This window comes from Hippocampus bargibanti, linkage group LG13, assembly GCF_051943395.1.
Source record: "Hippocampus bargibanti isolate YZ-2025 linkage group LG13, ASM5194339v1, whole genome shotgun sequence".
Lineage (NCBI taxonomy): Eukaryota > Metazoa > Chordata > Actinopteri > Syngnathiformes > Syngnathidae > Hippocampus > Hippocampus bargibanti.
The window spans coordinates 12129454-12152320 of record NC_142746.1 but is presented as its reverse complement, the minus strand read 5'-3'; the positions used below and the strand labels follow the sequence as shown (position 1 = coordinate 12152320).

General features: G+C 42.2%; 1 protein-coding gene across 1 annotated transcript in view; it reads left to right on the top strand.

Annotated features, from left to right (window-relative positions):
• The window catches only part of slit1a (slit homolog 1a (Drosophila)), a 98143-nt gene that overhangs the window by 8863 nt on the left and 66413 nt on the right, over nucleotides 1-22867 (top strand). Inside the window, exons 2-4 of the mRNA XM_089012603.1 lie at nucleotides 4868-4939; nucleotides 7880-7951; nucleotides 9095-9166. Coding sequence (XP_088868729.1) covers nucleotides 4868-4939; nucleotides 7880-7951; nucleotides 9095-9166 — 216 coding nt within the window. The remainder of the gene's footprint in view (nucleotides 1-4867; nucleotides 4940-7879; nucleotides 7952-9094; nucleotides 9167-22867) is intronic.

Genomic DNA, 22867 nt, shown 5'->3' with positions numbered 1-22867 from the left:
GCAAATCAAACTTGTTAAATTCCATGATGATTGCTAAAATCTGAGCCAAAATTTCATATTTTTGGATGTCAACCACAATAAAAGTCATTATTCTTGACTTCAGATTTGAAAACGAGTTATTCATTAATTTGCTGTGTGCTCTATATGTATTATTTGAAGGGATTTAAACATTCTAATGGGTTCCCCAAATTCATAACGGCCCTCGAGAGTAAACCATAACTACAATGTGGCCCGCGGCAAAAAATTACTTTGACACCCCTGCTGTACATACAGTACTTCCATCGTGATTGTTAACAGTGTCCAGTATGTTGAGAAAAACAAAACACTTGCAGGAGGTCGTGTTAGATTTTGCGTGAGCCACTCAGTTGAAATGAATGCATCATCTTGCAGATTGATGATGGCTTGTATAATGACAGTACCTGCTCCCTCTTAACAAGTTCATTGGAGAAAAATGCACGCGTAGGATTAAAATGACATACGTGTTTAACTCATTCACTGCTAGATGATGTGCAAAAATGTGTCCACTCCAGTGTCAGGGTTTTTGTTATTGTCATTCGAATTCCAGGACTCAAAGAATATTGAGTTTTAGGACTACATAAACATTCAGTGCCGCATAAGAAACCTTAGCCTCTCTTCTTTCATCATAAACAAAAAGTTAATTCCTAAATTTTATCGATCTGGAGTTATATGAGCTTAAAATGAGGGTGGCTGTCCAAAATACAATGTAATACATCACATATTGCGCTTTAACAACTGCTGAAGCTGGAACAAAGCAGTAACATGGAAAAAAGGGAAATGCTGCACCCTTGCGGAAGGGTAAAAATATATCTTTATCGGCAACCCTGCATGAAAAAATAAAACCCGAACTAATTCGGGAATAGTGCTCTATGTCATACTTTCAATTCCCGAATAAATTTGTGAATGGCACTGAATGAGTTAAGTGCAAGTTACCCGTCGTATTGTAAATGCGTTTCAAATGTGTGTGTTCGCGACAGTATCAATGCAACTGGCAACTCTCATCACAATCAATAACTCTTAATTAATGTTGTCAAGTCATAACAGCTGAATCACAATCCAGATAAAGGCACATTCATAAAACTTGATGTAAAGTTATAAAACCGTTCTCTGGCTTTATACTGATTTATGTTATGGCCTCTGTGTTGTACACTGCCAGTGAATCTCTACTTTTCCACGGCACTCATTTGTTTAAGTCCTGCTGTGATTCTGCATAAATGCTTGATGTCAGGAAAAAGAAAACATTACAGCCCACAATAGTTTGTCTTTCCCTCCATCCAGGAAGGAAAACTGAACCAGATTGCTTGCTCCTCTGAGCATTTTTCCTTCTATTTATAGGTAGGTGTACTGATACGATCCCTACTGATAAAGTGTATATCGACTGCCTCTTTTCTCTGTGCAAGCCGTGTGGATATTTGTGTCTGTATATTAGTTAGCTGTTTCCACGTTTCACGTTCACGTTCCACGTCCACGTTTGCTTACTCTCCCTCTGGTCTCCAGGCTCCATTTCATATAAAATTGCTCAATTCAAACCATGTCCTCGTCTGCTGAAAGACCCCATGCAGCTGGCGGAAATAACGAAATGAGTTTTTCAGTGTTGCAGCAGCACCCAGAGCCCATTTGAATGACAGAGATGTAAGCAAATGGTGTTCGACTTGGACTATTTTCAAGCAAGAGGACAGCCTCATTTTGTAATGTTCATTTTCATTAATTTAAGGCACATGTGGGGTCTATTGCTCCATTTGTTTTCAACAATGAACTTGTGAACATTGATGGGGATTAAAAGTCTTTGATGAAAATGTGGTTGAATCCCAACTCTAATAATTACACCGAGACCTGCCCATACAAATTGATGCATTCATTAACAGAGTAGTGAGTCAGCATGAGCTAGCGATGCGGCAAATCTGGCTGTCAGGGAAGTGTGTCAATGCTGGGAATCCTTGCAGAAATGTCTAGGGAATACACCGATGGAGGTGGAAATCCTTCGCTGCGTGAACTGAGTATCAAACCTAATAATTTTCTGCCACGAGGGTAATACCACAGCGCTGTAATGCAAAAACCAGCACCGCAAGTCCCAACCACAAAGCATCTGTGAAAGGAGAGAAGGCACATTTGCTGCCCTGCCAACAGCTATTGCTTGAATTCCTTTTACTGTAATACTAATGACCGATTTTATTTTCTCTAATAAAAAGCAGCATTCTCACTTCACAAGAGCAAAACAATGCGTAGGAATCCAGCGACTGCTATGACCTCATTGGTGGTTCACACATGCCCATGGCGTGTTCATTCGCCGATTGGCCATATGACGTTCTGTGTAATTATACACTACATCAAGTAAATCGTGATCACTCATAGGGAAATAGCTTGTCAAAATGTTTCACACCAGTCCTGTGAGGATACAGTGCTTCACACTCCCGGCTTATGGGCTTCCGTTGCGTTGTGTTCATAAGCCTGCCTCAGACGGCGGATGAATGATGTAGAAAAGACACTATAGGGACACAAAAAATCCCTTTGCATGGTTTATAAGGTCAGAAAATGTCAAAGTGTGGATCTGTGGCTTCTCCAGTGCTAGTTAATACATCACAAGTGTTGACTGGTATTTCCGCGCAACCTCAATATCAAAACTCAGGAATCTGTCTTGTTATCTAAGATGATCAATATCAGCTTTATTGGTGGTCCATTTCCCGAAACTGCTCAACCGATTGCATAGTTGCGTCAATGAGTCAATTCTGGAGTAGAGGTCGAAGCTATGACAACTTATTTTTTCTAGATTCAGCGAGAACTCTCTGCCAGAGAAGGAACGCTGGTCTAATTTGTTTACGGAGATCATCAGGTTTTTGACAAAATCCTGCTGCTCCCTCACAACACTTTTGTCATTGCGTCCCCTCCTGTTTGTGTTTGAGCATTCGTGTGTCATCTGGAATGACCACTCGAGAAATGAGACTTTGGCTAGGCGCACTCGTGTGCAGATTGACATGACTGCAAGCACCGTTTTGCATAAGCACCTGAAATGAACACCACATGTGCGCAAATCTGTGCAGGCTAATGAAGGCCGGTCCATTATTTATTTCCTGCGGTTCTGTCGCTTGGCTTGTCAATGCACCTGTGTACACACGTGCGCGCGTACACAAGCACACGCCCAGAGATACACACATACACACCATCTGTCTATAATGGCCATTCTTTTTAGTACTGCATAGCGCTGCAGTCCCCCGAGTGGTCATTAGACGGGTGAGGGTAAAAGCTCTCTACGTAGATTTGGAACATTTTTTTTTGCTCGGATGTGAGGAGTTGAGTAGGCGGGTCACTGCAGGGTGGACCAATAATGCTTGGTGATTGCAGTAGCACACAAACATGCCAAATATTTACTTTGCCAGATACGAATGTGAATACAAATGATGGAGAAAACTTTCTTAGATTAGCAAAAATGATTGAGAGGAATGCATAGACCAGTAGCCATTTCAAAACATCTCTTTTAGCTACAGCGCTCTCTCGGACTGATTTTGAAGCGACGGTCAACACTAGGCTGGATATCTGCTCCCTTTATATCCACAACACTTAGCTTTTTGGCCTTGCGGCCTTTCCCAAATCCCCTCCGTTGGCTCCCACTAATCCCTGACAATGGTGGAAGGACATGGCCAAGAAGAGGTGCGGTTGAGGGTGTAGGTTGGCAGTTCCCAGAATAAATAGAAATACGGCTCAAATGTCTTGTACTCACATTGCACTTCGAGAATAGACCAAGGAGAAGAAATGCCAACATCTCTAAAAAATCTTACTCTTATGAGAATCCGGTAGGATTATGCCGTATGTTTGAATGTTAGCACAAAAGCCACTTTGAAATATTACCCGTGTATTGTACAGTGAAAGCCGCAAGGTCAAAAATATTGGAGTCGTTGATTGTCTTTCAATTTGCTCTGTTTTGAAACAACCTTTTTCGACGCATATGTAGCGAATAAAAATATCCCATTATTGTTTCAATGTATCACCAGCATGAACAGCACGGGCGATTTGGAGTGATATTCTTAGTCGCCAGTCAATTTACAAAGGAAGATGAGCACAATTGTCCTTAAAATGTAAACTGAACATTCGGAAAGCCCCCTCATTGCCCATCTTTAAAACCAGCCTCAAAACTCACTTGTAATTGTTGGTATTCAACTCAGCATGATTCCGACTTGATCTTAGTTTAATTCTGTGGTGCTTTCTAATATCTTTGTGTCTGCTTTATTTCCTGTGTATGATCCTTGTTAAGCGCTTTGTTACAGATTCAGCTGTTGTTAAAGCACTATATAAATAAATATATATTGTATTGTATTGTATTGTATTGCGTTGCATTGTAAAGTACAAAAACAGTTTCAAAACATAATCAATGTGAATATTTGAATAGTGACTCATAATGCTTTGAATATGTGTTTCCCCCCCCTAACTTTTGGTGCACTTCTTTTCTTTGCACATGCTTCTTCTCCTAACACCCCGTGATGCGCTACAAGCCAAAAATGTCTAGCATGATTTGTGAACAATTTATGTCTTGTCATGATGGTATCACCCCCCAACCTCCTTTCCCGCTGCCTCCAACAGCTGGAATTTGTGGGCCATGACCATGTATTTTGTAGGAAAATAAGTCGTTAAATTTTCTTCTCACGATTTGTAAAAAAAAAAAAACATTCCCCCTAAAACTCAGGAAATAATCGACACTCTTTTCCACAGTTCTTCCCAGTCGTATGGTCTAACTATAAAAGCAGAATGTGCAAAAAGTTCATTTATTATTTGGACAAGTTTTCAAATCGAATGGAGAGCAGTTTGAAAATAAAGCTGAAATATTCATGCTTGTTTTTTTGTGTTCTTTTCTTTGCAGGGAGCTGAATGGTAACAATCTGACACGCATCACCAAAAGTGACTTTGCTGGGCTCAAATGCATCCGAGTTCTGTAAGTTTTGTGTCTGTCCTCGACAGTCTCTGACATCCCACGCTATCCTATGAGGCTTTGCCTGTTTATTTATTTATTTATTTATTTATTTATTTATTTATTTATTTGTGCTCAATCATACAGTACTTACAATTGGTTTATCTTTGGATGCATTGAAATGCAAGTATGTGGTCGGTGTAATCTTTTTTTCTTGTAAGGTGTCTCTTTATATATCGCATTTTCACCTTTTAGACAATTTTCAGCATCCTCTGTGATAAACAGGGGGTTAATCACTTTATACATTATGGTGAAGTTCTAGATAAACATGACAGGAGAGGAATTCATTTTCACTCGTTCACATATGTATGGTATAACGTTTGAATACGAATGCCTCTCTACCTGTCTGTCATTGTTCAATAAGGAGGAAGTATCTTCCCTTTTGACTTTGGTGGTGATATTTTCATTTTATCATTGTAAAAACAGATTTATTGGCAGCATGTACAAAATGAAAAAAATGGTACAAAAGTACCAATTGTCTCTGTCTGAGTGTTACTGCTGGATAGAATCTAACTACAGTACTCATGTATAGAAAACACAATGTTCACAAAGCTCACATAAGCATAAGATCAGTGAAGTGGCTTCATGGAAAAGTACTCAAAAGTACACGATGCAGCCAAGTGATTGTTGCAAGTCAGGTCATGGGCTTCTCTCTCTTTCACTTGGAACTGTCTGTTTAAGCATATTTTTTTGTGCCATCTGTTCCTATAATCGCCATTCTCACTGTTTTGAAATTAAAACACCCCTTGTAATTTCAGAAAGTCAAACTCTTTTTGTTTTAACATGGTAGAAGAAGCCGTGTGAACATTAAACATGCTTTAAGGGTAACATGAGCCACACATCTTTCTGGCACCTTGTTGTGCTATTTTCCGGCGTTTTCGTTATTCCCCCTCACCGCCCCATCTTTTCTGTGCTATGTTCACCCTGCTGCTTGTACCCTCTTGTCGTCTGTCCTTGTATTACGTCTGCACCATCACAGGTTAAATATATTTTAATCTCACCACAAGGTCAGAGAGGTCAGGAAAGACAATAAAACCTCTTGTGTCTTGTATGTGATGCGTGACACAGACATAGACGCACACACGCACACTATGCGTGGATGCATGTCGTTGACCCAAAAATTGTCCTTTCTTTAAAAATGCGTCCGCTGTCGACAACTAATGCTTCTGACCCCTAGGCAACCCTCACGAGGAACCAAAAAGAAACAGTGGTATATCTTCCCTGTGAGCTGCCTGTGTAACGTCAACACAGCCGACTAACATCCCCTTTGTCCGGTTCCACATTTAAATCAATAGTTTGTGTTGATACCAGGGGAGACAATCACTTTTAGGAGATTTGATTTACATGTGTGTGTGTGTGTGTGTGTGTGTGTGTGTGTGTGCGTGTGTGTGTGCGTGTGTGTGTGTGTGTGTGTGTGTGTGTGTGTGTGTGTGTGTGTGTGCGTGTGTGTGCGTGTGTGTGTGTGTGTGTGTGTGTGTGTTTTAAACTTTAAAAGTACTATTATTTTTCCCATCTAAATTCATGAGTAAGAGATCAAAACTGAATTGTACTTTTTTTCAACGTTTATCGAGTGTAAACAGTGATTAGCATTTATATTTGATGGCGAGGAAGTACAGACAGTTGAGTTGTTGGGAGACAGGAGAGGTGGCCTTCAACACGGAACAGTTGTATATGTAATGAAGGCACACTGGTTTCTGCTATAAAGTCTTCTCGATTTTTGTGATTGTAACACTTAACCAAAATCATCCAAATCCCATTTTGGGGAACTAGCTTTGGCAGTGTGCAGATAAGAATGTGTAACTTTGAGTTGATGGATTTCGACAGGTTTTTTTTATGATTTATTTTTTGGCTTTGATTTGTCAGCATAAATTCATGGGCCTTCAGTGGAATGGCAGCAAAACACCCAACTCAAATCACTTCACAACAAGCAGCAGGTTCATAGATAGCGAGCAATCCCCCACCCCCCCAAAAAAATAAAACAACTCAAACAGTTTATTGCCACTCACAGCTCCTCCTTACTGTCAACCTGAACATAAAATCAAGAGAATTACATACCGTGCATTTGTTCCATGGCTTAAAAAACAATGCAACAAATCAACAGATTCGCTATGAAATAAGATCTGTTTTGCAGTATTATGAAATAACCGTGAAACAATAGAAGTTTGAATGATGGTGCAGCAACAGACCTAGACAAACAATTTAACAATACTTACAGGCTATATGTTTTATCATTTGTAAAATTGTGTAATATTCTTGTAGCTTTTGAGAAGTTCTCACCATCTTGATATATTTCTATATTTTGCGATTAAAATACCTGTAAGTGTCTTGGGTGTGCATATAATAATGATAATTAGCCAAATTATTTTAATTCCAGTTAAAAGTGCTCGAACAAAATAATGATGCAGGTACATGAGTAATGTTGATTTGAGTTACATATGCATGGTCACAGAGAGAATTCAACACAGGGTCAAGGCAATGCTGCATTTAAAAAGATATTACAAAACAATTATTATTCTGCTATCTTGGCTTTATGGACCCAATAAGAGCTCATAAATGAGGTTATATTGGCCTTTATTTTTTTTTAAACAGGACTGGTTTCGTTAAAGCCAACCTTCGACCTCTTACTGTAATTTGGTCTCGTCTCCCAACCACAAGGCCCGCGGACCACACATCTTTCTACCACACTGGGAGGCTTACCTTTCCCGTCTGATTCCACACATTGCCCTCCCATCCACACCGCTGACCTCCGGGTGTTTGTGAGGTGTTGACTATGCTTCACCCAAGTGTGAATACAGACCCACTGACAGGAGTCTCTCCAAGCATAGCACCGATACTTTGATTGACCATCAGGAAAAGTGTCAGTCCGTATTTTGGTTTGTAATACTAACACTCTTTTCCCTGCAGGCAGCTGATGGAGAATCAGATTACCTTGATCGAGCGTGGGGCTTTTGATGACATGAAAGACCTCGAGCGACTGTGAGTACCACCCGGTAGACAGACACTTTTATTGTATTTCTAAACCTGAGCTAGTGGGCCTATGCATTAACTGAGTGAACCTGACTAGAAGAGGAGCTGTCCATAAAATGTGAATGGAGTACAAAGCAGTTTCCTGTCATGCCGCTGTGGGCAGATGGTGCCGGGAGCATTTCTTGTTACCCACTGCTCTAACCACACACCGAGACCCATGTGGACAGAACCATCACTCCTCAGCAGCTTGTAAACTCGCCCTGAAATGACCCTGGGCAAATACGGCAAACCAAACCTCAAACGGCACATCAGTACTGCCAGCCAAATGGACTTGGATGTCACAGATGACTTTATGGGCATGTGCGGTTTGTGCTGAAACCATAAAAGACTTTCCCTCAATCCGAAACACACATGAATAATTTCAAATGGCGTTTGCCATCCCGGACCATTGTAGAAATTCAGTGGCAGGTTCTTTGAGATTTAAATATAGGCACAAACTCACCATCAGCAAAGCTAGGGTGTGACGTGCACTCAAGCGCCATCTTGGTCATCCTTCTGAGTGAGTGGCAGAGGTACCAACATCTGCGTTAAACTCTGTGCGCTGTGCATCTCTGTCACAGCCGCCGCATTCACTCTCATGGGCCTTGAGTACCCAATGGAGAGAGAAAGAGTTGTGGTTCCCAACAAATTAGCAACAGGCTGTTTCTCATTGACTGAAAATGGTGTATTTGCATCTCGCCTGCCAGCCTGGGATGTGACATTGTTCCAGTTAAGAAGCATTGCATATTGATAAAACTCCACTCTACACGTTCTCATCCATAATTGATGTGATTCACTTGTTGCCGAATGGGAATTTGGGGGAATTTTTACTCCCTGAAAGAGAGCGCTGGATGTAATCCTAACCGAGTGAAATGTTGTAATGTCACATTGTAGAGATAATTCACCGTGCTGTCTTTGACTTTGCAGTTTAATTCCCCCCAAACCTTCACGTGAATATTTATGTGACATTCAGGGGAGACTGAAACACAATAGCCCGTGGCTACTCTGATTTGACTGCATCTTGCAGATATTATTCACAGCTTCCACACACAAGGACACACACACACACACGCACAAATTCACTGGCTGATCATATCCCCTTGCCTGCCGTAGGCGCCTGAACCGTAATCAACTGCAGCAGCTTCCGGAGTTGCTCTTTCAGAAGAACCCTGGGCTGTCTCGTCTGTAAGTAACTGCTGTTTCTTCTTGTATTCTTTTTATTTTATTTTTTTTATATTTCACTTGTACCCACCGCGCTGCCCCACCGCCTATTCACACGTCATCTCTCAACACTCCTCTTACTCTCAAGTGTAATAACGCCGCTCGGCAAGGTTTCATTTACCAATGTGGGCTCTGGTTTAGTGCGCACAATTAAACAGCAGTCAGACATAAATTTTACTCACTGAACGGCCAGTTGAGGTTTCAATGATTCCCAGTGTTCCTTTCTGGCTTTTGGACTTATGGGCCTGCATTCCTAATCATCATCTCTACTAGAGAGAATACACTGCTGACTAAAAAAAAATTATGTGTGGCCCAATCGATCTTGTGGTCTGTTCCAATTTAAATAATGGTTGATGAGATATTTCTGTCTATGGACTGCAATATCTGCTTTCCCATGGACACACCCCATCTAATGAAATCATCCCACGGTCATGGATTTTTTTTAAATCCTCATCAGGAGATAGATTTTGTTTTGTAGATCTCTAACGTTTGGATAATCAGTGTCCCTTTACTAGCTGATCATTCCATCACACATTATTCCAGTTACCTGCAGCATCTGGGAACAATAAAACAGTGGGTCATGGAAAACGGATTTCCATGCCATCTATTCATGCTGTGTGGTTTCTACTCGCTGATGATCCCCACCTCAGTTCCCCATCTGTTTACCTTGCGCTTCATGTCTAATACCATCTTGAATTCATTTGGTCCTCCCCTTTTACTGTCTTTACACATCAGTTGACATTAGGCCAAAGTTGTCCCATCAGATTTTAGGGCAGGTGCCGTCCATCATCTCACTGGCTTGTCTGTCTAGCTAGAATATACACCAAGCGGGCCGAGGCCCTACAGACCGGTGCACGGCCTTCGGTAAACGCGATTAGTCCATCTGGGGCAAGCGACTCCGCCAGCAGCCGGCAAATTGTACTTATACGGTTTCTTCCATTTCATCCAATCTGACTTCACTCTCATTATTCTAAACTCTGGCATATTCTGCTCATGTTGGCAAAATTGATTCACAATATGTACACAGTCATTTGTTTTTGATCTTTGGCTGAATTAAAGCAAGCCATAATGGGGCATGACACTTTTCAGGTGCGTTGTACATTCCGAAGCAGTTAAAACAAATGAGAAGTCCAGCCGCGCTGACTTGAAACCAAGGCAATCATTGTGACGCCCTTGGTAGATTGACACGTTGATTTGTGCAAGACTTCAAGAGCAACGGGAAAAGACAAAGCCTTTTCTTGATGTGTTTCTTAACGCCTGATGTGTCTGGACCACACTGTGGGTTCTGGTTCCACGTCAGATGTGGTTAAGTTACGGCTTGTCTCACATCTGCCGGCAGTTTTTAATGGACGTAAAAATGTTCTCCTTTCCCTGGGGAAAGGCCTTTTGCTGCTTTTCCATTTGTATCTTTTATTTTTTGCAAGCAGGTTATGATAATGTAGCGTCAGTTAAATGGTCACCTCCAAGAGCTCAACGAAGTTTGTTAAAGTCTACCTTTCATTCCTAACAAGGGAGATTATCATAAAAAGTAGTGCGCTCACCCAGATGGTTCTCTTCATTTGAATGCCAAATCTCTTTCTGAACCTTTTTACACTTTTGCTCTTTGTCTCAATATGACCCCCAGTTGAGCTCAAGCATGTTTTTAAGCGAGGCTTTAGAGGAGAAAATGAGCAACACACACTCGAACAAAAATGAGGGCCCTCGGGTTAATGCAGTTATTTGTGCGTGGGATTAATAGGCTCGTTGCAGCCAATTTCATAATGACACAATCACAAACTGAAAAAGCATAGGGAGGAATGCTTCCTCTATAAATTGTTAACTTTTAACTCCACTCATTGTTTGTATTTCAAACATTATGCTAGTGGCGCGTGGCAGGTTACGTTCTGAATGTTCTACTCCAATAGAAGAAATGAAAGTGATCAAATTGAGTTACAAGTAAGAGAAACATCCCGTTTGTAGTAATATCCCGTTCAAGTAGTTGACATTTTAGAACCATGTTTAAAAACAATCCAAAACAAAAACATTCTAGCCATCTCATCATCCGGCCATCCCTTGCCTGAAGCACTTATCCTCCCTCTCGGGTCACGGGCACACCAGAGCCTATACCGGCTGCTGTTCGGGCGAATGGTGGAGTATCTCCCCAGCCAATCACAGCCATTCCATCACGTTTCACTTTAATATGATACCATACACCTACAAGAAGTCCAACGGGAATAAAAATATGGACGCCGTCTGTGTTTGTACAGCTTAAGTTCTTCTGGGAAAACTTAAATTTTTGCTGTGTATCTACTTCCCCTGAAATGTATTTGATAGAATTGAGGTCAAAAGCTCATCCAAGCCAACCATTCATGGAGAAAGCAATGCACTGTTGATACAATGATGCTGCGCTTGAAAATAGCACCCTGAGGCTGCAAGATTAAGGATGTTCTCCAACTTCTGATTGATGAATTCATCAACACGGAGGTGTGTGGTTTGTGATTGCTGCCGTCTTTAACGGCGCCGTTGGCGAGCGATAGGAGACACTGATGCATGCGTGGCCGAGCGGAAATAATTAGAATTGATTTGAGATGATTAGCGATAGTTGAGCGCCGTTACGAACACTGCAGTGATGGATGGCAGTTGGCTTCTAGTGATGAGATCTAATGTGAATGGCCACAAAGAGGTGAGAGGTCTGGTGTAGGAACGGTGGAAACAGAATTGCATTCATCAATGTATACAACCCGTTGGACCCCTTTGCCTCATCCCCACCCCCACCGCACGACACGGCTGTAATCTACTCATCTGTGCCTGTAATTAGCGTCTCCTCGCAGTGGGAGATCAGCAGGAAGTGAAGACCGTGGGACGATGGGGGAAAGGTAAGAGTACTTGGCGCATAGTGGAAAACAGTTAGCCGAGGAGACGCCCCGGAGCGATGCAGCATCTGGTTTAAGGTCAGGATAGGTTTCTGGGGGAAGTGGAGGTGAAGGTTGTTGCTTGTTGCCACAACGCATGCTTGTCGGATGCGGCGTGTTACACGGTGGCCGAGAGGTTTGAGAGGTCAGCGTTCACCTCGGATTTCTCCCCGGGAGGTACAAAGGGTGGGGCCTTGTGTACCAAAGGTGTGACAAGGAAATCCCGTCAGGCTTGTCTTGATCATCCTTAAGATCCTTGTTCCATCTTTCATTTTCATCGTGCCTGCTGACATACACTAAATCCAAACACACGGGATCAAATAGATGCATACCGTGGATGCGAGCACATTAAAGAATCAAGAAAAGAAATGAAATTTACACCAGTAAGACAGCCATTTGAAATAGTCACCACTTCAGCACTAGGGGAGCAATAGAGGATAAAAGAAACGGGACAAACTGGAGGCAGAACGATTGAAATATTCAGAACAAAAAGAAAGAAAAAATCAGAAACATCCGTGTTTATATTTGCTGAAGATTCTGTGTCCTTCCTCGTGAATAATTCAAGTGGTGGGATGAGGATCATTAAATATTCACACCGAAGCACAGGCACATCAATGCTGTTTCGGGTGTCCGACTTCTGCCACGCGCTGCTCTACATATGCGCATGGATGTCAGCCTCAACGGTCTACAAACACACAAAATAAGCCACAATGACCATCAAAGCATACATGTGAGTTGAGTGTGTGTGTGTTTATTTATTTCCTGCGTCGGGGGACTGGCCCGATCATTATGAATTGATATAACATGAATAAGACATCACAGTGTGGTCCAGATCCGTCATGAGTATACACAGAGGGATTTCACTCAGTGAAGCTGCCCAAGGAAGGCCTGCTTGTCCTCCTCTCTGCTCGCGCTGCTGACAGTTTAGACTGGTTGCCAACGCTTGGTCCAGATTGGAACTGACACTCAGAGGACACAACACACACACGCTCCTTGGTATCTCTCGGCATGTGGAATGTGACTAGCTGGCCAGGAATAACAGCTATTTTTGGTGGAAACTAAGTTGCCGTAGTTGTGTGAGTACAGATGAGCATCCAAGGTTGAAATTAACTGCTTTTGGCATGAGAGTTCCCCCCCCCCAAAAAAAAAAATGCTCTATTACAGTTGGAGGATTTCTTACTTGGAAATTGCATTCATCTCTTCCACAGTTAAACTGTCGCTGTCGTACAAACAGTAAAGTGGGAAATGATAAATAGTCGCATGTGTAAAAATAAATGAATCACTGTAATTTTGTGACTTTAACACTCCGTTTATGACATAAAAATGAGCTGTCGTAAAATTGCAGTCAGGCCTAATCTTTAGCATTCCGAGATTTCAAAAGGGTACGAAGAGTTGAATCTTTAAAATGATATCAAGTGTTCTGATTTCTCCGTATTTTGTCACGGCCACTTGCCACATGTTATTAATAAGTCCAAAATGTTCCTGATAGTTTTTTTGTGTTTACTTAAACCAAAGATGTGCAATATAACAACAAGTCTACTGTAAGATGTATTGTATTTACTGTTATTTTGATGACAGTGAAGTTGTTTTAGCTCTGTTGCTACACTAATGTTGCATCGTGGCCATAACAATAATCACTTTCCGTTTATGCTACCCGTGTGTCTCACTCACCAGGCATAATTTATGAATTCTTTCTCAATCCTATCGTTGCACAAATATAATAGTTGGCTTAAATATGGGTTGATTGGCAACCGTTGGGGCATGTGAATAGGACGCCATGCAATCTGAGGTGATTGTTATTTCTCAATCGTCAGTTATGAACCCAAAAAAAGCACCCCCTGACGTTTCACTTGAGTTGGACCATGGAAAAAGGGAAATGCTGCCCCCTTGTGGAAAAGAAAAAAAGCATTGCTAGAGCCAATGTCAAGTGCTTTATCGGCACCCAAGCATGACAAAACAAAACCCGAACAAATTTGGGAATGGTGCTCTACATCATATTTTCGATTTCTGAATGCATTTTTTGAATGGCATTTGATGTTGGTACATTTGTGATGGGTAATTTCTGGCTGATTGCATCTGTCCAGCTTGTTGCAGCGTCAGTTCAAAAACATGTCATGAATGTTCAGCACCATCGCCGCTGGATTATAACGGAAAGGCGTTGTCGGTGTGGATCTTAGGGGATAACTCTAACTCAAGTCTCTGTACGTAACATTGACTTCTGAAGTGTTTGGATCTGGGCTTTAGACTCCCAGGTGCATTTCTGGATGTATTCCAGGTAGACACTAAAACACAACTTTCACCTCACCATTGTAGAAAGCCACCTATTGTCCCCCAGTGCAGAATTAATAATCACACAGCCAATTATATCACTTCACCACACCCATATTTAGGAAAATGGCTGCCCACCCCTGTCCTGTGCTCCCCTCCAAATTTGAAATAGATGCCTATGAGAAATGTATTAGCTGACAATGTGTGGAATTTCTAATGATTCATTTCTTTATACATTTTTGTTGTGAGCGCATCGCACAAAGAAAAACGCTGGGAGTGGCTCAATACAATGATGTAGTCGCTTGGGGAAAGCCTGGCATTAGGAGAGAGATTTTGGGATTTTTATTTGTATGTGTGTGTAATGAGGGGTTTTAGACACATCTCTTGATCTTCTTCCCTATGGCTTGACTCTCTCGCTCTGTCTCTCATTCGCTCGCTCTCTCGCTCTGTCTCTCTCTCTCTCATTCTCGCTCTCTCTCTTTCTGTCATTCATTCTTAAGACTTCAGTCCATTTGTTCTTCGCAATGCATAGGCTGTGCTGTACCTTTTAGTTCGAAGACAACCTAAGTGCAAGCGTTAGCTCATGCAGTTGAAAGCTGAGAAGGGGCCAAAGGCTTGCAGGAAACTCTAGCGAAGCCTAGCGAGCATAGCGAAGTTATCTTCACCCTTTTTTATTTTATAGGCCAGTGTGAATTGTATGACTAAATTGAATGAGAGAAAAGTTGTCAGCACTACAAACCTTCATGGCACATTTAATTGTTGCCTTTTTTACTTCTCTACAAAAAGACCAAAGCAAAAAAAATGGAAAGGACCAGATTTTTTTCCCCTCAGTTCGACAAATGATACCCTACTGTTTTTAAAGGCTGAGATGGAGATCTCAATTAGTCGTGTGTGAGTGTGTGTGTGTGTGTGTGTGTGTGTGTGTGTGTGTGTGTGTGTGTGTGTGTGTGTGCGTGTGTGTGCGTGTGTGTGTGTGTGTGTGTGTGTGTGTGTGTGTCTGTCTGTCTGTCTGTCTGTCTGTCTGTGGGTGTTTTCATGTGTATATGTGTGTTGAGAAACATGTCATGCGCAGGGCTTTCCTTTTCATACTATATAAGCCTTTTCATATTGATTTTGAAGGCAGTGCTGCCAGTCAGAGGGATGAAAAAGGTTGAAATTCAAACAGATTAATAAGTGTCTGAAACTCATGACAAAAACTTAGCAGACACCCGGGCAGACAACTCTGAAAAGTTGCCTGCCCGGCCATAAAGTTGCCTGCCCCATTTTTCACAACTTGAAACACAATAAGACGACTTAAGCGCAAAAAAAAACATTGTTGTGAAGTAGAAAGGATTTTTTTTAATTAAGGAAGTACCTACCACAAATGCTCCCTTGCTGAAGATTTTGCTCCAGTTGTCGTCATGTCGTCACAAACGTTCGTTTGGCAATTTGCATACTCGGCATGGCAGCCAATCAGAAGCATGTTTTGTGCTTCGGACTATACCCTGACGTAAAGTTTACTTGAAAGTTTTGAAAGGCGCTTAGAAAGATGAGTCCACGTGGCTTGTAGCGGTTTGCTTGAAGCTTTTGAAAAAAACAAAACAAAAAATTTTCTTACAGAAGTTGTCAGAGACGTTTTGAAAGTTGTACGCCCGACGTAAAGGTTGTACGCCCCGGACCTCCGGGCAGACGTTACTTCAAACACTGGATTAATCCTGTTGCAACTGCATTCAGTCAGATAAGCTTATCTATGCTTGAGTGGAGTGAGGAAAGAATAAAATCAATCACCAGAGAGGTGATGTTGTGTGACAGAGGCGGCCAATAAATACTGTGTGGATTTAGCACATGGACTTGGCAGACAGGGCAAAAGAAGCACATCCATGAACATACAGAAGAAGGATTGGCTTCCTTTGTAGACTTTGAAAGGCTACTCATCTGTAGAGGAGGACGAGGGAGTCAGGTCCACCTGCAGAGGAGCATTAACCAAAAGGTCCATTATCACTTCAGAGGTTGACTTCGCCAAAGGTATCCTGGAAGACACGATGGCGGGTAGCAGAAAAACATGCAACAATAAGACTAGAAAGCCTCCCGGTTTTCTCTTTTTAACTGTACCCCACTTACTTGCCGTCATCTTCCCTGTCATACTTTTCTTATCACTTCCCCATTCTTGCCTTCCATTATTTCCTCCCGGTGTCTTATCTGTATCTTCAACACCTGGCTGCCCTGTGTTGCAGCCATATATGAGCCCTATTCATTCATCTTCCCCCTGGATAGATTTCTCCATCCTTTGGCTTAAAAATAGCCTGGGGAATGAAGTTTCTGATGAGCCCCAGGTTGTTGTAATGAGATTGCAGGCGCTTTCATGTAGAGATCAAGCTGACGCGTGGGGAGGGTGGTTGCGGGTTGGGGGGTGGCGTTAAGGGTGTTGTTGGTGCTGGTGTTAGTGAAGTGGATTTTCCCAGAACAGGCCTTGAGAGTGGGAAAATCGGTCAAGCCAGCCCAGTCCAGCCTGGCGATATGTGGACAGTTCCCATGAAGTCAAGACGACCTCGGCGTGACACACAATACCTTTAAAGAATGAACAAATCATTGTCGCATTCCGCTGTCCAACCTAATATATTTCCTGATATTTACAGCTTCAGAAGGTCAGACGCTTCAAGCAGGACAACAGCATAAGCCAGAACTCAATGGCAGGCACAGACTAATACACATTTTCTTCTAGTTCTCTTGCTTGCTCGGCGGGAAAGTCAACTCATAAATTCACCATGAGAATAAGTAGTACCCAGGGACAAGGGCAGATTGACTCGGGGTCTATATGAACAGGCGGGTGCTCTTTGATTTGACTTTGCCCAGAAGAATCAATGCCACTCCCTAAATCCCCCATACCCAGGCCCATTAAATCCTCCCAAAAGAAACCCATGAACGGGTGTGTGTGTCTGTGTCTGTGTGTGCTTTGGGGAGTTAATCCGCAATGCCAAGCCACACGGCATCACTGCTGCCTCCCCCTGACACCTTTATTAAACCCACAGGAAGGGAATTAACTCAAACTTTCATCTATTAGGACCCTTTCGTAACCGCAGGATGCGACACATTACTTTGAAATTTGATGACATGCCACCTGCACTATTATATTTTCTAACTGCTGGGTATAAATTTCTTTGGACCCTGAAAAAGGTCCATAAACATGTATGACCTCTCCGGTAATTGGGAAAATTGTGAGTCATACCTTGATATGCTACCGATGAATGCAGTGTAGTATCTTCAGAATCGGAAAGCCTTTAATAGTCCCACAATGGGGAAATTGGGAGCGGAAAAATCTTCGTCAACAGTATGATGAGTGGCTGGTTCTTAAAGGTTGACTGAAAAGGTTTTTCTAAAAATGTAACGTATTTAGGATCAACACAGTCCATGAAAGGAAACTGGAAACCCTCAGAAATATTGAAATTCCAAACCAAACGTTCTGATAGGAGAAGATAAAAAAAAATAGCTGCTGCTATTTTAAAACCACATCCAGGCCATTTTTAAGTCACATTTTCCAAATGTATATGCTGGCATGTAATAAATGCAGCCAGTTGGTCTGTGTGTTATTCAAAGGGATATGCCCAAGTTCCACTTCATCAAGCTGTTGTAAAAGAGAAGAAGGTCATTCATGGCTAACAAAGACTTTTCGCATGAGCAAGCTAACAGTCAGCCCTTCGCTTTCTTAAGACCGTTTTTACCCATTTTATTACTCCTCTCATCCTTCGCCGCCCCCATTTTCTCTAAACTCTTATTCATAGGTTAATTGGTTTAACATATTTGACTGATCCAGAAGAACCCACGGGCAATGCAAACTTGCCGCTGGCCTGATAAAATTTGGATCCATGATAAATTCCTCTGTGAAATGACGTCAGCTTGACTTTTCTCATCGTCTTTTAATACTGAAGCTTTCATCGTTTCTATAGGAACTGGATTGGCAGTGTTGTTGTGCTGCCCTTGGGCAATCACACCATCATCACATCATCACAATCATCCACCTTCCTACCTGTGGTTGGGGATATATAAAGATAGCTTTGAATCAGAGTTGACACATTCACTCTGGAAAGTTTACTCAGAGTGCAAAAGTCTAATTAACTCTTCTTGTCCAGATTGTAGCAAAAATTTAATATTCGTCCTGCATATACCGGGTGGAATTTTGTTGTTCTTGGTTGAGGTGAGCGCAGCAAAGTTAACTGGTGATGGTCAGTTGGGTTAAGAAAGCACAGCCTGGTTTCCCAAGCAAGCACCTTCATTGTGACATGGTTCAAGACGTGTCCCAACACCATTCCCATCTCCCCCTCAACCCTTCCACCGCTATCCCTCCATCCCTCCCTCTATCTCCCGAGAATTGCTTGCCCTTTCGCTCAAGCCATTCCGTCTCCTTGGAGCTCATTGTTCCCGGTTGCTAGGTGATAGCCAGGGCCTCATTTGGTCACCTTGGATACAGGGGGAGGCCTGGGTATTTGGTAAAGGGTCAGGCCTGCCAGAGGTGACGTGAAGGTGTGTGCAAGTCGACATTTATATACATTGTTAGCCATCAAAGTGTGTGTGCGCTCGCGTGTGCGTGCAAGCATGTGATAGTGTGGCAAAGGCGTGACAGAGCGGGTGCAAAAGTGTCGGGTGTGACCAACCCCTCCTACACCATTTATTGGCTTATTCAGTCACACACTCCCTGCTCACAACCAGACTGGGCCAGGAGGCAGCGTAGCTGTCACTCAACCGTTTTGGGGGCGGAGCAGCAAACATAATTAATGTATACTAGATGCTTCCAAAGCGAACAATAGAATGGTACTTCATGGGGTGAAGCCCTCAAACAAGAAGATTAAAATAAATGCATAAATAAATTGAAAAAAGGGGTGGCATAGTAGTTAAGATGGAGCGCTGTATTTGTTTATTACTTCTGTTTATTGGTAGCAAGCCCCGGTTCGCAGAAGCTGATGAAAGATAATAAATGGGGTAATTTTTGTATCTGTCCCATTGTTGGTATGGAATTTCCTGTTGTGTGAGGTACAATGTAACATAATGGGACTGGACATTTAAAATAATTTTGAGGGAAGAAGTGTTGTGACGTGGAAGATTTGTCTTTGTCCACCTGGCGACCTTTTCGTTTCCTGATTAATGTGACTGGACACCCCAGCCCTTTTTTTTGGGTGTTTTTATTTATTTTTTCTACAATCGACCTTCATCCGTTCAAAAAAAGACAATGAAATACTTGAGCAAAAAGATTTGTGGAAGATTTGTATGTTTTACAATAATTATATGGTGCTGTGTTTACATTCGTTAAAAAAATCCTTGTTTGTGGATGTCCATGCAAGATGTTCCATTTTTGATTATTTGGGTTATAGGTGAAAGGTTCCAGAGTGTCTCAAATCGCAAATGTTTACGATTAATTGCTTGATCATATTGTTGTTTGTCCATCTGAATACTAAACAACCTGTCTTTCTATGTCTTTGAAGAAACCAGTTATCACTGTAAAGAGGAAACTTCATGTTTTTGACGGTTCGATACTGTTTGTGGAGTCACACTTGCCCTTGTTTTCATCTCTGCTCCTCTCCTTCTCGTCTCCATCGATGCTGAGTCCCTTCTCCTTCTTTAAAACGCCCACCAGGTAATAGATTCTTTGTCAAGCAGACCTTCTGAATTCTCATCTGCAACCGTCAAGCCAGCGTTGGTCTTGAAGAGTCCTGGAGTGCTTTTCATGGACCTTCACCACAACAGCGCACATTCTCACACTAACCTACGCTGTTTTGCCAAGACTGAAGTATACATGGAAAGAGTGCAACTGGTGCAGTGAATGATATATAAGCATATTTAACCAAATCAATACCTATTTTTGTATACATTGACCAAAAAAAAAGTCTCAGACTTCTAAAATAACAATGTTTTTCGGGAGGCGAGGAGGTTGTTCTCGCTGCAAAAGGAGTTTGAATTCCACATTTTCTACAATTTTCACTTCCTGTTGCTGTCGTTGCCAGATGTCTTCTGTCTCCATTCTTTAATCTTCATTTTTCTTCTCTGTTGCATTAGTCAGTCCTCAGAGCCAAACCTTTTTTGAGCGTGCTTCTCTTCATTCAGTTTCACTGGCAATGAGAATGACCCAACTCGTGTTTTTTTGTGAGTCATCGCTGTGTGTTTGTGTGTGTTTCATCCAACTTTTTAGCACATCTGACATGTGAGCTTTACATTTTTTGCGTGCCCTCTCATTTGTGCGCAAGTATCGTCTGCGTCACTCTTGGCGCTTCTCTCCAGAACTTTTAAATTTCTTAAGCTTTACCAGGTATGAATGGTGCCTCTGTCTTATAAAAGCCTTTCAACCACTGACATGCATTCTCAAACACTTGTAATGAGTCAGGTGGAATGTACAGGGTAGTGTCCTCACCAGAGTTATATCCGATGACAGATTCCAGAAGCATTCAACAAGCCCGTGCCACAAAGAATAACTGAGTCATTTGGGAAGTCAGTTTTTTTCTGAAATACCTCAACGGTTTTGCTCCACGATACAAATTATTCCGGTCATAGCACCATCGGTGGTCGACACAGACCCAAAAAAGGTTCACAGAATCACACGATTCCCAACTGCAGCTTTTATCACTTCTACAACAGATAACAAAAGGAGGAATGTTTTAATCAGCAAGGTAGATGTGCATAGTCGCAGGATTATGATGAGCAAGTTATTGATGGCAACGACTGCAGTGAGTTGGCATTAATGTGATGTTAACCCCGATTGTGCTTTGACTGCGTTTTTGTTAGTCGATGATGAAGCTTTCTTTTTACCCATCTTTAGTCGGCTAACCTTACTTTGTGCGACTGCGTGTCTGAGAGTGCAGTGTGACCGCCCTTCACCATAAATCATTGTCCGATTCTAACTGCACAAAACAAAGCGCTCGCCCAAAAAGATTGAATATTGTTGAGGGACATGTTGGTGCATCTTTTTCCATTTCGGCATGTGTGTTGAGCTCTTAGACCTTCATTAAGCGGCAGCAAGCAGCGTTTATAGAAATTCATTTGAGTTGTCGTCTTCAGATGAATATTGCAGGAGATGTCAGGCTGGGTGACACAACAAGCCATCGATTTCAAGGAGACATCAAAACAAGTGAGAGGGAATGAGATTGGTCCCAAGTGCGTGATGGAAAAAACTGCAGAATTTCTGTAACTCCATGTGCGTTTGTGTCCCACACGGAGGGGCCACAATAAATAAATAATGAGTGAAATGAGAGCAGGTCTCAGTAGATCTTTTTTTTCATGAGAAGTGACTGTTTACAACACCACTCAAACACATACCGACACACACATCATTTTAGGACATGCGACATTCATACGATTGGAGTGTACAGCCATTTTCCTTTCCAGGAACATGTCTGAAATATAAGACTGAAAGGCTTTCGCTCTATAAATACACTGCCACTAATTTAAAACTTCTTTCACATTGTCCAGTCCCAAAAATATTTATTTAATGGCTTTATTAAAAGCAGGATTTGGCGCAATGGTTGCAATGGAAGGAAGTGCAGGGAAAGGAGAGAATTTATTCTGAATATCCCTGCAGGCCCAGACACGACAGACGCCCCGAGGCTTGTAACCAAACAGAGAGAGAGAGCGGCGCTGACTCATGGGTTCCTGTTCTCGCTCTGTGGGCTGTCCTAACACATCAACACTTCCCTTGGGAAAGGCAACCTTCTCCTTCGAAGGAGACGGCGGGCCCACACTACAGACAAAAACCTGACCTTTTTCTTGAAGCAATAGTGGCGGACATAATCCATGAATGAAAATGGAAGAGTGAAAAGGCGAAGGCGCTGCTCAAGAGACAAAGTGAGGGATATATAGGTGTCAAGGAGAGACTGTGTGAAGATTCATTCTTTCTTCCTTTATTTATTTATTTATGTAATTATTTAATTATTTATTTATTGTAATCACAATTAGAGAGAATTATGGAAAATGGCTCGATGGTAGGGAAAGCCACTCTGAATGCAATAACTTTAGGAATGGTATTGTCTTTTTAAATATTTACAAATGAGCAGCTTGTGCATGCATGGATACAGACAGACGTACCTTCGTGTATTCTAGTGCCTGTTCCTGTGTTCCTCTTGACATTGTGGATGAAGAAGAAAAAAAAAACTGCACATAATTAATTTCAGTTATATTTTGACTCACTTTGACTTTCTGATGCGGGTTTGATGAGATCACGTGACCATCATCGAAAAACGGTTAACTGTGAAATGGCAGGATGTGCATGAACGCGTGGTCAATATGGTCATTAGTGCACACAAAGCCGTGGAAAGGAAATCGGGAAGCTGTGGGTTAACTGTGGCAATATCCTCCTGGTTTAGGCTAGGACGCAAAGTGTCATTTTATCTTTTGGCTGCCCCGCATTGATCTGTCAGTGACAAAGTTAATGAGCGGAGACATGCGGCACAAAGTCTTGCCACAAAGACATCAAAGTGCCGCCTCAGTGACTGACTTGCTGTGAGACTGGCCCCCGGGCGGCCCCCCGGATTGCTTATGAGCCAGCAGT